Source organism: Cucurbita pepo, chromosome 16, assembly GCF_057944985.1.
Source record: "Cucurbita pepo subsp. pepo isolate OVF chromosome 16, ASM5794498v1, whole genome shotgun sequence".
In the NCBI taxonomy this organism is placed as follows: domain Eukaryota; kingdom Viridiplantae; phylum Streptophyta; class Magnoliopsida; order Cucurbitales; family Cucurbitaceae; genus Cucurbita; species Cucurbita pepo.
This window is the reverse complement of record NC_141813.1, coordinates 13,778,867-13,791,867: the sequence shown is the minus strand read 5'-3', so window position 1 is coordinate 13,791,867 and position 13,001 is coordinate 13,778,867. Positions and strand designations below refer to the sequence as shown.

Below are 13,001 nucleotides of genomic sequence, written 5' to 3'. Positions count from 1 at the left end.
CATTATACTCTTCATTAGGTCGTCTCGTCTCACGGTTTTAAGACTCGTCTGTTAGGGAGAAATATTTTGTTTCTCACATCGATTGGAGAGGAGAACGGATGTGGAAACCTTTCTCTAACGGATGCGTTTTAAAATCATGAAACGAACGGCGATACGTAACAGGCCAAAGTGGACAAGGCACAATTAGGAATGTTCAGTCACAAATATTAACATATTCATAATTCCAAAGAAGGCACAATGATTCTTGTTTAGGTAGCAAGCAAGGATTTATAGAAGCCTTTGCCATTAGTCTATACACAAGGATTCCTATGTACATACATGTGCTACACAATAAGCCCCAGTGGAGTTTTGTATACATATATAGAAGATGGATGCTCGGGTAAAACACGACGATGAAGAGAAATGGCTCGTATAGCACCTACCGAGTATCTGTCACAATTTTGGGGTGCTTTTGTTCATCTCTATGCCAGTTCCAACTAAACCATTTCCTATTGCTAAGCCATCCAAACTGAAAGCTGAATAAGTTGCCTTCTATAAGGAATTAGACCGTTCTTCAGACCTGTCACATTTATCATATAATAAACGACCGAACCCAAGACACTCTCAAAAGAGACCCAAATATGTGATGCTGAGGCGTACCTGTGACACACACGGTTCGGTAAAGAGTAGCGGTACGAACATCGCCCTTCGTAACCATATTAGGCCTTTCTAAGCACTCGAGAAACGCCAAATCAGCCTTTAACAACTCGGCTTGATTGTGAGTGTCATAACCAATATCATGGCAATAACAACAGAAATCCAGCCAATCAATTGGTCGTTTATCCCAAATGAGAGACCCGTTGTCTTTCCCGCTAGACCAATTTGGACCACAGTAATGTCCATAACGTGGAAGCAGCTGAGAAAGAAAGGCTCTTACACCCGTATGCCATGGAACTTTACACACATAGGGTTTGAACCGTAAAGGGGATTCTCCACCTTGGTTCTCAATGGCTCTATCACGTTTCACTTGCCTTTTCAAGTTTCTATTAATAATTGCTTTCCCATTGCCATTATTTTCCCAACGAAGCAGTGAAAGAAGGGAAAATCCCCATTTCCTGATATCAAAACGAGTATTTCGATGCCCTTGCTCCACCATGGCGCTTGAGGGCTTAAGAATTGGACGCAAATCATTGCTTCTTTGCGCACAAAACCAGGGAATATTATAAAGAAATTCCAAGTTCATCGCTAAATCTCAAGAACTCACGGCCGAATTACACAAAATTGGCACCATACCAAATCTGCCAAGCATTTGAGCATCATTATCAACGTCAAATAATCAGCATACGAATTTCGATCCTTTTAGACGTCAAACCTCTAACACCATTGCATCAAAAACAAAATCAGGAAAAGGCTGGTAGCTCTGAAGTAAAAATGGTTAAATTCCAGTCCATAAAGTTTCGGGCGACAGAATAGGGTAAAAAATTAACAAGAAAAGTTGCTTTCTCGACAGCCAAACAGATTAATTCCTCCTATGGACGAAAATGAAAATGAAAATGTAAATGATAAACAGAGATGAAGAATTACATACGAAGAATCCAGAAAGCGAGGAATAGACTTGAAGGAATCCGTCAACTGCCGAAGTAGATAGAGAATATTTCCTGCCAGAGAATAACGGAGAGAAAATTTGGCAAGGAATTTTCCCGAGAAAATCCCCTTTCATGTCGATTGACAAATTTTGGTTCCTTAACAGATTACCCCATTACCCAACCCACCACACGCATTAAGCCCGTACAAATAACAAATTTGATAATTCTTAATTGAATTATTCAACCTTTTAAATTTTATTTTCACTTTTAAACTTAAAAAAATATTATTAATTTTTAATTAAAATAAAATTTGTTTGACCAATACATTGATGTGAGACTTATATATTTTCCGATGAAATAAACAATAAAAATCTTAATTTTCTAAATAATTATAAATAATAATTTATTGTACTGTTATGTCAAATTTTTACCATTTATTTTAAGATAAAATAATTTTTACATTAACAGTGCCAATATCAGTCTATATGTTCACCATCGACCTGCACGGTACGAGACACGTGACTTTTCCTAAAACAAAATCACACGTGGGGTTGGAAAATTCAAACATACGACTTCTCGAAACAAACCATAGATGCTAAAACGATAGTTTATATAATGACCCGAAATTTATATGTACATATGTAAATAATATATCAACTAAAGCATCTTTATATAACTCAGTTTTATTTACAAGCATAACGATATATAAAAAAGACCTTACCGATTGTTGATATGCTGCCACACCAAAAGGGGCAATGGTCCACTGTTTCTTGTAACCAACGGTCCACATCTTCATCTTCAACTACAATTCTCCGAGCATTTACGTGCAATACTCCACACGCTAATGAACATGGCGTAACACCCCGTCTCGAATCAATGAATTGCTTCGGTATCCCAAACTTCCACCTGCTTGTAAACGACTGGGGATCGTTCTCTACCGAAGCGTTGAATTGGCATGCAGACCATTTGATTTAGGGTCCTGAATCAAAGATCAGGTAGTCTCGTCAAGAACAAGGTCAGCCGGGTCCCCGATCCAAGGACGACCTTCCCTCCACCTGAAACGAACTCTTACTTTTCCATTTGCATCAACACCTACTACTTTCCCTTTACTAGCATGTGTCTCCATTCCCCATCCCCATCTAGGGATTTTTAATCCTTCACGAAATCTCACTGCGTCGCCAACTCGAAAGGGTCTCACCTTCTCCATCTCAGAGTCCTTGCACATCCACAGCCGCTCCGTAAAGCAGAAGGCGACCCAAAGCTCCCCATCCTCCATCTTGTGGATAACCCCGACACTCTGACGGGAAACGTCCCCCCAATGATAAACAGGCATTACGATCGATGTCTTCACCTTCACCCAGTCTCCAATGTTGAGTTGCTCTTCCTCTACTAGAACAACTTCCGATGGATCGAGTGTCCATGGCTTTTGAGCAGCCGGAGACGATGCTCTAATTTTTCCATCTGCATCAATTGCTGTTATAGAAACAACGCTGACATGAGAGTGGCCCGACCAACCGAACCGTGGGTTTGGTATCGAAGACTTCACCTTCACATGCTGTCCTATACAAAACCTTTCCGACTTTTCGAGTTTTGAGGTGTGTCCTACCCATAACTCCGGTTCTCCACAAAATCCTACAAGAACAGAACCGTCCCATTCATTTTCATGATAACTTAATCCTTGTACAACGCCAATACTCCCAGCCGACAATGATTTCCGTCCATCAGTATCATCTTTAAGTTTCACCCAATCTCCCACGGCGTACATCTGCTCTACCTCAAAATCTGTAGGATCTCCTCTCCACCATCCGGCCAAGCCAAACAGTGAAACTCTTATTTCTCCATTAGCATTTACAGCAGTCACAACACCCCTTGAATTCGGATTAGCGCCTCTCCACCCCCATCTCGGCTTAGCCAACCCAGCACGGAAATGCACATACTGGCCAATTTTTATCGGAGAAACTTTTTCGACTTCTGTGTAGTGTATAAACGATTTCCCCTCACGAAAACAACACGCCAATTCTAAATGAGAATAATCTTGTATACTGTAAACTACCGCTATATTTTCCTTCCCAGTATAGTTGGATTCATAATTTGATTTTGTTCCTAAACACTGCTTCATTCTGACCCAATCACCCACTTCCAATCCTGATAGTTTTTCTGCATCGCCCGGAGCGATTCTCCATAATTTTTTCTTTCCAAATACTCTCACCTAAAAATAAGAGATAATAAACGTGACTTTAAAAAACATTTTAAGGTTTAATAATTGTATCCCAAGAAATATGAGAACTTACATTTAGAGTTCCATCCATATCAACTCTTTCGAGTTTTCCTGAAGAGGCTGGGGTTTCATCTGACCACCCAAGTACTGGCTGAGTAACAGACGGCAGGATGTGTACCTCTTGTCCCACTTCAAAAGGTGGCACTTTCTCGATGTCTGTAACGGAGCAAGGAAAAGTTTTACTCCTGAAGCAAAATGCTACATCTACATCTCCATCCTCTTCTAAGGCAAAAATTATTCCAATGCTGCTTCGAGGAACATCATCCCACCCGTATTTTGGAGAGGGTACCGATGCTTTCACCCTAACCCAATCACCGACCTGTTCGTGCACAAGCCAAAAGAAAATCAGTGATGCACGTGCTTGATACAAGTGCCAGTAGTTACATGACGACTTTCCCGAAAGAAAAAATACCTTATATTTGTCCAGCTTCTCCATGTCAGATGGATCTACTTTCCATGGTCCATGCCGATTTGGTAAATCAATTATTAAGAGACCATTACTTTCAATATCACCGACTTTTCCAACGCTATTATGTGTCTCGCCATCCCAAGGGAACCTAGGTTCAGATATAGAGCGTTTAACGCATACTTGGTCTCCAATCTAGAAGGAAGTGAACACATCAAGTTAACTAAGGATAAAAGAAATGAGGCTCAGTTTAAACTTAAACCATACTAAAAATAGGGAGAATGAAGCATTCACCTTGAAGGGGACAACAGGTTCAATCTCCTCTGGTTCACAAAGCCAAGGGCTAGGCAAATAGCAGAATTCTATCAGCAAACTACTGTCTGGCCTGATACCATACACAACACCAATACTCCCTGGAGATACAGCTTCAAAGCCATGTCTCGCAGCGGGCACAGTATAACGTACACGGATCCAATCACCAACTTTGAATTCTTGAAGTCTTTGAAAATCTGCAGGGTCAGCTTGCCATCCTCTAGATGCACCAGTAAATCCAATTCGTATAATTCCTTCTTCATCATCGATACACAAGACAGTTCCAATGCTGTCACGTGATTGCCCAAGCAACTTAAACCTGATAAGAATGACGTTTGCACTCGATGAAACCTTTTTTTTTTTTTTTTTTGGGCAAGCAAAAGTTTCCTTGATAAAAAAAACATATGCATAGCACAAGGCAGTCAAACTAAACGAATTCACAAAAGGCTTCTCCAATTGGTGTAATCACAACTTGTTTAATATTTCAAGGCTCCAAAAAAATTTGAAACAAAATATTAAAAGGCTTCATGTATATTTCCCCCTAGAAGTGCATATGTCTTCCACCTGACAAAATGGAGAGGTTGTAATGTATTGTGGAAGGGGAAAAAAATTCTTTTTATGTTCCACCAGACGAAATGGGTCATTATCTGTTTTGTGATTGAAGAGGACATTCTGGCTACCATTATCGACGTTAATTTAAAAAGAAGAATAAAAAAAAAAGTCCATGCATAGCATCTAACCTTGGCTCTCTCACGTCAGGTTTAAGTTGCACCAGCTGTCCCCTGTCCATAGGAATAACTTTGATAATCTCATCTGCCAAAACATGTGCGACACCAGAGCAAAATGATACAGAAAGACCACCACTACTTTGGGAACCCTGCACAAATCCAACACTCCTGGGCCCTGCACCTTGCCAACCATATGCAGGATTTGCCACACATCTTTTGAATTTCACCCAATCGCCCACTTGAAATCTAGAAGGGGGCAATCCAAAGTTTGTCAGTTAGTGAACTCAATGACAGCAGAAATTTTGCACTGTAAAGATCAGTATAGCGGAACTTTACTCACATTGTTGGGGACAAACGAATACCCTTCTCTGCTAGTGCATCCATAAGCTCTTCAAAAATCCATTCCCGAGGTAGGGCTTCCAACAAGTCACAAAATGTCTTGCCACTGTTTCGCAACCATTAAGAGGGTCATTGACATATTAAATTAATACAACCTAGGGTGAGTTATCACAAGTACATCAATTGTATAACACGTGCTAGATGAGAAAAATAAAATTAAAATGTAAATGAAGATACTTAACTAGAAGAAAAAAGAAGCGGCTCTTAAAATTTTTCTCAGAAAATATTATATTGAACACTTGTATAATCACAGCACTTGCCTGTGAGTTCTTACGCCAATAGCAGCACCTGGATATTTTAATATCAATAAAATGCAATCAAGACATTCACGTATGAACTTTGCCGCATCTGCTGCTATATGGAAGGCATTGTCACCATCGTCGTCCTGATTACAATCACCCAAAAAAGGTTTTTATTGGTCGGCTGGAAGCATGTCCACCAAAAAACTTCAAGATGGAAATACATAAAAAAAAATTAGAAGTATTTATATGGGAAAAAGGGGACCATCCGTCAACTATATGAAAGGCACTGTCCGGAAGTTATCTTCGAGATTATGAAAGGATCGTCAAATCTGTGGCCCACAAATTTAACAGTTAAATCTCTAGTAGTGCTCCATCCGTTATATTTGAGATAAACTGTCTCACAACCTCCTCGTTACCACACCTAAGCATGGATCCATCCACACAAAAAGATTCGACGTGACAGCTACATTCACTTATTCCTTCAATGCACCACAAATTCCATACTGATTAACATGAAAATATTCACTTGTTCCTTGTTTTCATCTCTTGATGCCTCATGAAAATATTCACTTGTTCCTTGTTTTCATCTCTTGCTGCCTCATTGCAAATCAGTTTCTACTTTCAGGACCTTTTGAAAAGGCTACTGTTTCTCTCCTATATTAGCCGATGGCTACAGAGCATTTCTACAGTTCTCCTCAAATAAAACAAAACCATTTGAAATATTGTTCCAAGTTCTATTCAATCGCATTAAATAGCATTTAGTAACTCATAGAGAAGGCCAACCTGTAAATTACAGTTTGCTCCAGCAGACAAGAGTAGTTGAACACATGGTTTTGCACCTCTTGCCAGTGCCAAGTGAAGAGGTATTGTGTTGTGCATGTTTCTGATATTTACATCCACTCCAGCTTCAAGAATAATCTTTAAAAAAAACAACGGATAACATTAGAAATTTTGAGCTACCAAGTTTTGTCAGTACCTGCAACCATGAAATAAATCCAGGCCTGTAAAAGAATAAAATTGTAATATCACCTTCACCAACTCAACATCATTAGCCATGGCAGCTGTATGCAGAACTGTTCGACATTGTTGGGGTTCTTGGGCTGCTGGGTCTGCCTTAGCCTTGAGCAGAACTCTGACAAGTTCTCTTCCCTCTACAGTGAATAACAGACAAGGCAGATAACAACAAAATTAGATAAAACAATTGATTTGATACTAATGTTCATACCCAAATTAGGCATTTCCAAAAGGAAATTAACATTGGCAATGTGTCGTCCCTCTTAGTCTTGGTGTATAAAGAGCATACAGCGCAGGAAAAGGTTTATTTTCAATGAAGATTAAGCAATAGACTAACACATATTGCACTCCAATATGTGCTACAACTAATCAACATGCACATTAGTCATTAGTCCAAGAGCAACCTAAGCACTCAATTGCCTACCCCAATTCCCTCCATGGATACTCCAGTGTCATGGGGATTATTAGTTTTTTAAAACTTTTCACGAGTATCATCCTCTGTGAAACCATTCAGAATGGAAGAGTGTTGCCAGAAAATGGAGTTGTTGTGAGTTATTACAGAAAAAAAGAAAGAAATATTTTCAAACAAGGACAAGAATAGATGTCATATGAATAGGTTGAAGATACGTGTTTGTGACATTATCATATAAGAAACTTTTGGCCGTATCCATCGTATTTTTATTTGGTGGGATGAAACATCGGTGTCAGAACCACTTCTAGTGCTATACCTCCTATATTAGAAAATCATATAAAGAAAAGGCTGAAAGAGAACACGGTTACGGAAATCCCTGATGAACAGTTTACCTATCTCACGGTCTTTCTTAAGAGCAGCTGCCATGCATAAAGCGGTTCCAGCGGAACTTGGTATATCAATAGCTTCAGAAATTTCCTCAGGCAATGCAAGTTCAGCCCATCTCTTAACAACATCTACGTTTAAGGTTGTGATGCACAAATGCAGAGGCCTGTTGATCAGAACAAGAGAAAACGTTAGATAAGAACACACTTGCTATTAGCATGGAGCGACAATACTACAGCTAATGGGACAAGCCACTGCATATTGATCACATATCCTGAGAAGAGGTCACGAGCACAAGAAAGAGTGTAAGAATCAGAATCTTTGCATTGTTCATTAAATTATTTTCAGAGGTGGGTAAGAAATAATAAATTTTTCATAAGATGAATCCTTATAAAAAGTGAAGAGTGATGCTGAAAGATACATGCTTCCGGATGCTGTTTTGTTGAAGGGCACACAATTAAAGTTCCAAATCATGGATGCTAAAATAATCCTTCAAAGCTACTTCAGTTTTTACAATTAAAAAAATAAATCAGTAAGTTGAGTGGATTGAAGTATTTCCTTCAAGAGCAGAGCTAAAGAAGGAAGGAGGGGGTTGTCCCCTTAATTTGTTGTGGATGCAAAATATGTATGTATATAGTTATGATTTATTAGTTTTCCTCCTAAATTGTGTCCCTCAAATCTTTACAATTGAAAATTTGCATATTAAAGTTCGAAGAAAAGCAACAAACAACCAAATTGAGCATAGCTCAGCTGGTTAATACACATACACTTGACCAAGAGATTAAAGGTTCAAAAAAGGTAAAACAATTGTCAACTTTCATGGTTCGCATAATAAATAATAAACAAAAACACAGTTCCAATCTTACGTTAAGTTTGCGGAATTGAGAAACCCCATTGATTTGCAACCTCCATGCTCCATAATTACCATAGCACAATGAGTAAATTTCTTCGAAATGGCCACATGCAGTACAGATTCACCATTATCATCAACTGCATTGGGATCAGCCCCTGCCTGAAGTAGTTCCTGTAATCACCAGAATAGCCTGACAATACGTGAGTATATATCCAAAAAAAGAAAAAAGAAAAAAAAAAAAAGAAACTTGCCTAAAGGGTGGATGTGCAACAACTTACACGCATACAATCAGGCTGCCCATAATATGCACAAACATGAGCAACGGACCGACCAAAGCCTTCCATCAACCTAAACATACCATTAGCAGATTTCCTGATAAGTGCACGCACACATTCAGCAGATCCAACAGCTAAAGCAAACACTATTGGTGGATTCCCGTTTTCATCAGGAGAATCTATATCTGCATCACTATACTCCAAGATTGCATCAACCAGTTCCGGAGAACCCCGTCTGCATGCCAAGTGTAAAGCAGTTTGACCTTCAGAATTATGAGCTTCCAGCAGAGAGATGACGGAGCTGCTATTGTTCCCTGACGCAGACTTCGAAAGAAGATCTCTGCAGATGTGGGTTAAATGAATCGAAAATTTCAACAATAGAAAAGATTTAAGAGAATGAGAGAACCTATATGACAAAAGAGCCTAACCTGACACCATTAACATCCCCTTCAGATACAAGTTGATGAAGATGGTTGCTTTTGACCTGAAGGATGTCCAAGACAGAGGTAGGGGATTGTTCCAACCTATCGATATGAGGAGAACTTGCCACCTTGCTGAATTCCACAAAAGTGAATGCATCAAATGTATCAACCTTTTTTTTTTTGTTAGATAAGAGAAACTACAATAAAATAATAATAATAATCAAACATACAACAGTGAGGACTAGGAAAGCCCTGGCCCTAGCTAGGCAAGATACAGAAGACTTTCCAATCAGCCTAAATCAAAACTAGGCTCTCAGCTGTACTTAAACAAAAAACTATAAGCTTATACCAAGTAACAGCTACAAAAACTATCTGATAATGCAAAAAAGAGAAGGATGTCTCCTCATCCCAAAAAACTCTTTTGTTTCTTCCCTTCCAAATTCAAAGAAATGTGCTTATGAGTACCATCACCATCAATACCACCGTAAATTTGAGAACAAACAGGGGTCTCCGAAGATAAATGCAGTAAAAGCCCTCATATGAAATAATTGGATTGAAAAACCACCCGAGTATTTAATGTCAAAAAAAAGAAAAGATTGATAAAATGTAGCTAACCTTGTGAAATTTCAGACCTCTTGATGGCTTTCTCTTACTAATTCTTTTTATAATTACTCTATTATTGGGATGAACTCTACGTGGGCTTCTTTTTCTTTCTTTTCTTTTCTTTTCCTTTCTTTCTTTCTTCCTTTGTTTTTTTTTTTTTTTTTTTTTTGGTGAAGCCCCAGTATAATTTCCTTTTTTAAAAAATGTATTGATGTAGAGAGTGATTCAACACAGGAGGGGATATAGGATTACAAGTAGGACTTTCAACTAATAAAAAACAATAGGAAGGAAAATAAAATTTACTGCGATTATATGATCAAATAATTATGTATTACAAAAGAAGAAGAAAAAAAAGTGCAGTAATGAATCGAGGAAACTCACGCAGTAGGTCTAGTAGGGGATCGGTGGATCCCTTGTAGATGTCTAAGAAATATGGCAAGCATTGCATGGAAAGTTGGTCTTTTCAGTGGCTTGTACTGTAGGCACTCGCCAATCATCTTCCATAATTCTCCAGGAATGCCAACTCCTACAATACTTGCATACTGTGGAGGTAGCCTGCCATCCTTGACAACAGCACGGTAAATTTCTTCTGCACTCAGACCAGCCCACCTGAAGAACTCATCTTCTATTAGCTAAGAATATAACTGACCATAAAATATGGAAGAAGTTAAACTAAAAAGCAACATACGGGGTGGAACCAGTGCACATTTCAACAAGGGCACAGCCAAAGCTCCACACATCAGATTGCGTGGATATGCCAATACCATCATCCCTAAACAAATGCAATGGTCTCTTCAAAGGCTCCCATGCCTCTGGCGATCTATAGTGCGGACTCAAAAACAGGCACTCCAAACACCAATGCTGTTTTGATGACTCGTGTTCTGGTGGGAAAATGCCTGCTCTATGACAAGGTTTTTTCAAAATCAATGGAAGCCCATAATCGGAAACCACAGCATGTCCATTTGCATCCAAGAGAAAATTGGATGGTTTCAAATTCATACACAACACATCAGCTGCATGCAGTTCAACTACTGCTCGTGCAATGTCTGCTCCAAATCTGAATTCATAAATACATATTACAAACAGGTAGAAAGGCAACAAGAAGCCAATAATTTCTAGAATAATCACAACTACAGAAGTTGTATAAAAAAGATTCGTGCAGATTTGTGCTTCTAAGGAATATAGAACTGCTTGATCCCTCATGCGGAAATCCAGAACAACGGAGTGAGCACTAAATTCACGAGTTCAGAGGGATAGCAGTTGCGACAGCACAAAACTCTTGGTGAATCTGGACATTAAACCCACGCTTTCCCGAGGAAATTATAAAGTAGAGGTCCATAAGTAAAAATGTCCAACAAAATGAAAACAAGCTCAAACGCAATACAAGACGGAGAGAAGGGTCACCTGAGGATTTGCTCGAGAGTAAGGCGGCCGCCACTCCGCTGCATCTCCGACTGAACCGACCCAGGGAACCCCTCCATAACAATGCAAAGATAACCCTCCACCTTTAGCACTCCGAGAAAGGAACACACATTCCTGCACCACATCGACGCACGCCTCAGCTTCTCCAGCTGCTTCTCCACCCAATCCAAATCCCCAACATTACCTATTCTCACCCGTCTCACCATCACTCTGTGCCGACACCCACCGACTCTAGACCTCAACCAACCGGACCAAAGCTCCATCTCCTCCCTCTTACCTCCATCGATCTTCCTCACCAACTTCAATTCATGGTCCCCAAACCCCGCTCCGCACCCATGGCAGCCGGAACTCCTCCGCCCCCGGTCAGACCCGTCGCCCTCTTCCTCATCGGCTCCAGCATCGTCGTCGTCGTCGTCGCTATCGCTAACCTCAGCAGAGTGAGAAACCGAGGCCGGAGAGATCATAGGTAGTATAGCGAAATTCTTCGGAAGAGAGAGCACAGAATTGCCGACGGTAGACACATGGCGGCACTTCGGACACGTGAGAGATGGTTTAGGTGGAGTTGGAGCAATAATTTGAGAGAGGCAGTGTTTGCAGAAGGTGTGGCCGCATTGGAGAAGAAGAGGAGCTCGAGAATCCTCGTCGTATTGAATTCGGCAGATTGAACAGCTAGGGATTCCGACTCGCTTCCATTTCTTGGGCATTTTTTTGGATTCTGCTCTCTGTGGTTTGCTTCTGGTGAGAGAAATGAGAATCTAAGAGGAAAGTTTGAAGGGAAAGCCGTAGCAGACGATGGACTATGACATTATATAAGATTATTGTATTTTTTTTCTTTTTTTTATATTTCTTTATTATAGCCTTCCTCTTCCTGCGTTTCAAACTGACCGTTTGACTTTGGCCTACCTTCCGCGATACGTGTATGCCACGTAATCATGACTCTTTATCGACTTCGTCTGATTTTTATGGGATACACCTAATTTCATGTCACTTATATTCAATAATTCCCTTAATTTTTTTTTATGCTTAAATTATAAGCTATTCCAACCTTTTGTTTTATGGCAATTAGTTTCATTTTTTTTAGAAGATTTTGACACATTTACATTTTTTAAGTAAAATTTATGTCTAATCCTATAATTTAAATTTTTGTTTAATTGATTTTTAAATTTTTAAAAATATATATATAATAAGTCAAATACTCATCTTTTAACCATTTGTGGTAAAAAAAAAAATAACATAAGTGCATAATTAACATCATGACATTTCATGATAAATGTAAGTAGCCAATCATATTACGAGAGTATAAAAAAACTATCAACTATAAACGGTAAAGAAATATTCGAGCGTGATTGGTCATCTGTTCAAGATATTACCATATACAATAAAGGACCCCATTTTAGATTACGGAATTGATGATATATTGTCGTTATACGTATGATATACATTCAAACGTGATTGATTACGTATTCAAGACATTGTCGTATATGATCAAAGATTGTGTCTCGTGTCATAGGGTAGATAACGTATCTCGATGATCTTAAACGTACGAACTAATATATTAAATCTTAATTATTACTGTTTTATGTTATAAACTAATCTTATATAATTTACCATATAATTGCAAAAATGAAATGACTATATAAATATATATAATATATATGAAAATTTTATTTTTATTTTGGTATGTTG

The 13,001-nt window shown here is 39.0% G+C and overlaps 1 protein-coding gene and 1 non-coding gene across 2 annotated transcripts; both read right to left on the bottom strand.

Annotated features, from left to right (window-relative positions):
- Window positions 1-183: 183 nt before the first annotated feature.
- LOC111776776 (uncharacterized) lies at window positions 184-1,722 on the bottom strand. The gene is made up of 3 exons (XR_015412096.1): window positions 1,568-1,722; window positions 640-1,277; window positions 184-559 (listed from the first exon to the last, which is right to left on the bottom strand). It is a non-coding gene; the product is annotated as an uncharacterized LOC111776776 (transcript).
- Window positions 1,723-2,158: 436 nt separating this feature from the next.
- Window positions 2,159-12,109, bottom strand: LOC111776994 (E3 ubiquitin-protein ligase KEG). The gene is made up of 16 exons (XM_023656424.2): window positions 11,298-12,109; window positions 10,582-10,950; window positions 10,275-10,502; window positions 9,297-9,422; window positions 8,872-9,208; window positions 8,607-8,764; window positions 7,749-7,906; window positions 6,960-7,081; window positions 6,714-6,848; window positions 5,949-6,073; window positions 5,630-5,734; window positions 5,302-5,535; window positions 4,544-4,880; window positions 4,256-4,444; window positions 3,857-4,162; window positions 2,159-3,774 (listed from the first exon to the last, which is right to left on the bottom strand). The coding sequence occupies exons 1-16, from the start codon at window positions 12,017-12,019 to the stop codon at window positions 2,557-2,559; spliced, it is 4,869 nt and encodes a 1,622-aa protein (XP_023512192.2). The 5' UTR covers window positions 12,020-12,109; the 3' UTR covers window positions 2,159-2,556.
- Between the last annotated feature and the right edge of the window lie 892 nt (window positions 12,110-13,001).

Bases quoted from the DNA above. Each gene is read 5' to 3' on its own strand.
- LOC111776994 (XM_023656424.2), bottom strand. From the start codon at position 12,019: ATGCCCAAGAAATGGAAGCGAGTCGGAATCCCTAGCTGTTCAATCTGC. The intron at 4,445-4,543 runs GTGAATGCTTCA...ACTTCCTTCTAG, and splicing joins AACCTGTTGTCCCCTTCAAG to ATTGGAGACCAAGTATGCGT. The intron at 4,163-4,255 runs GTATTTTTTCTT...GTGCACGAACAG, and splicing joins AGAAGCTGGACAAATATAAG to GTCGGTGATTGGGTTAGGGT.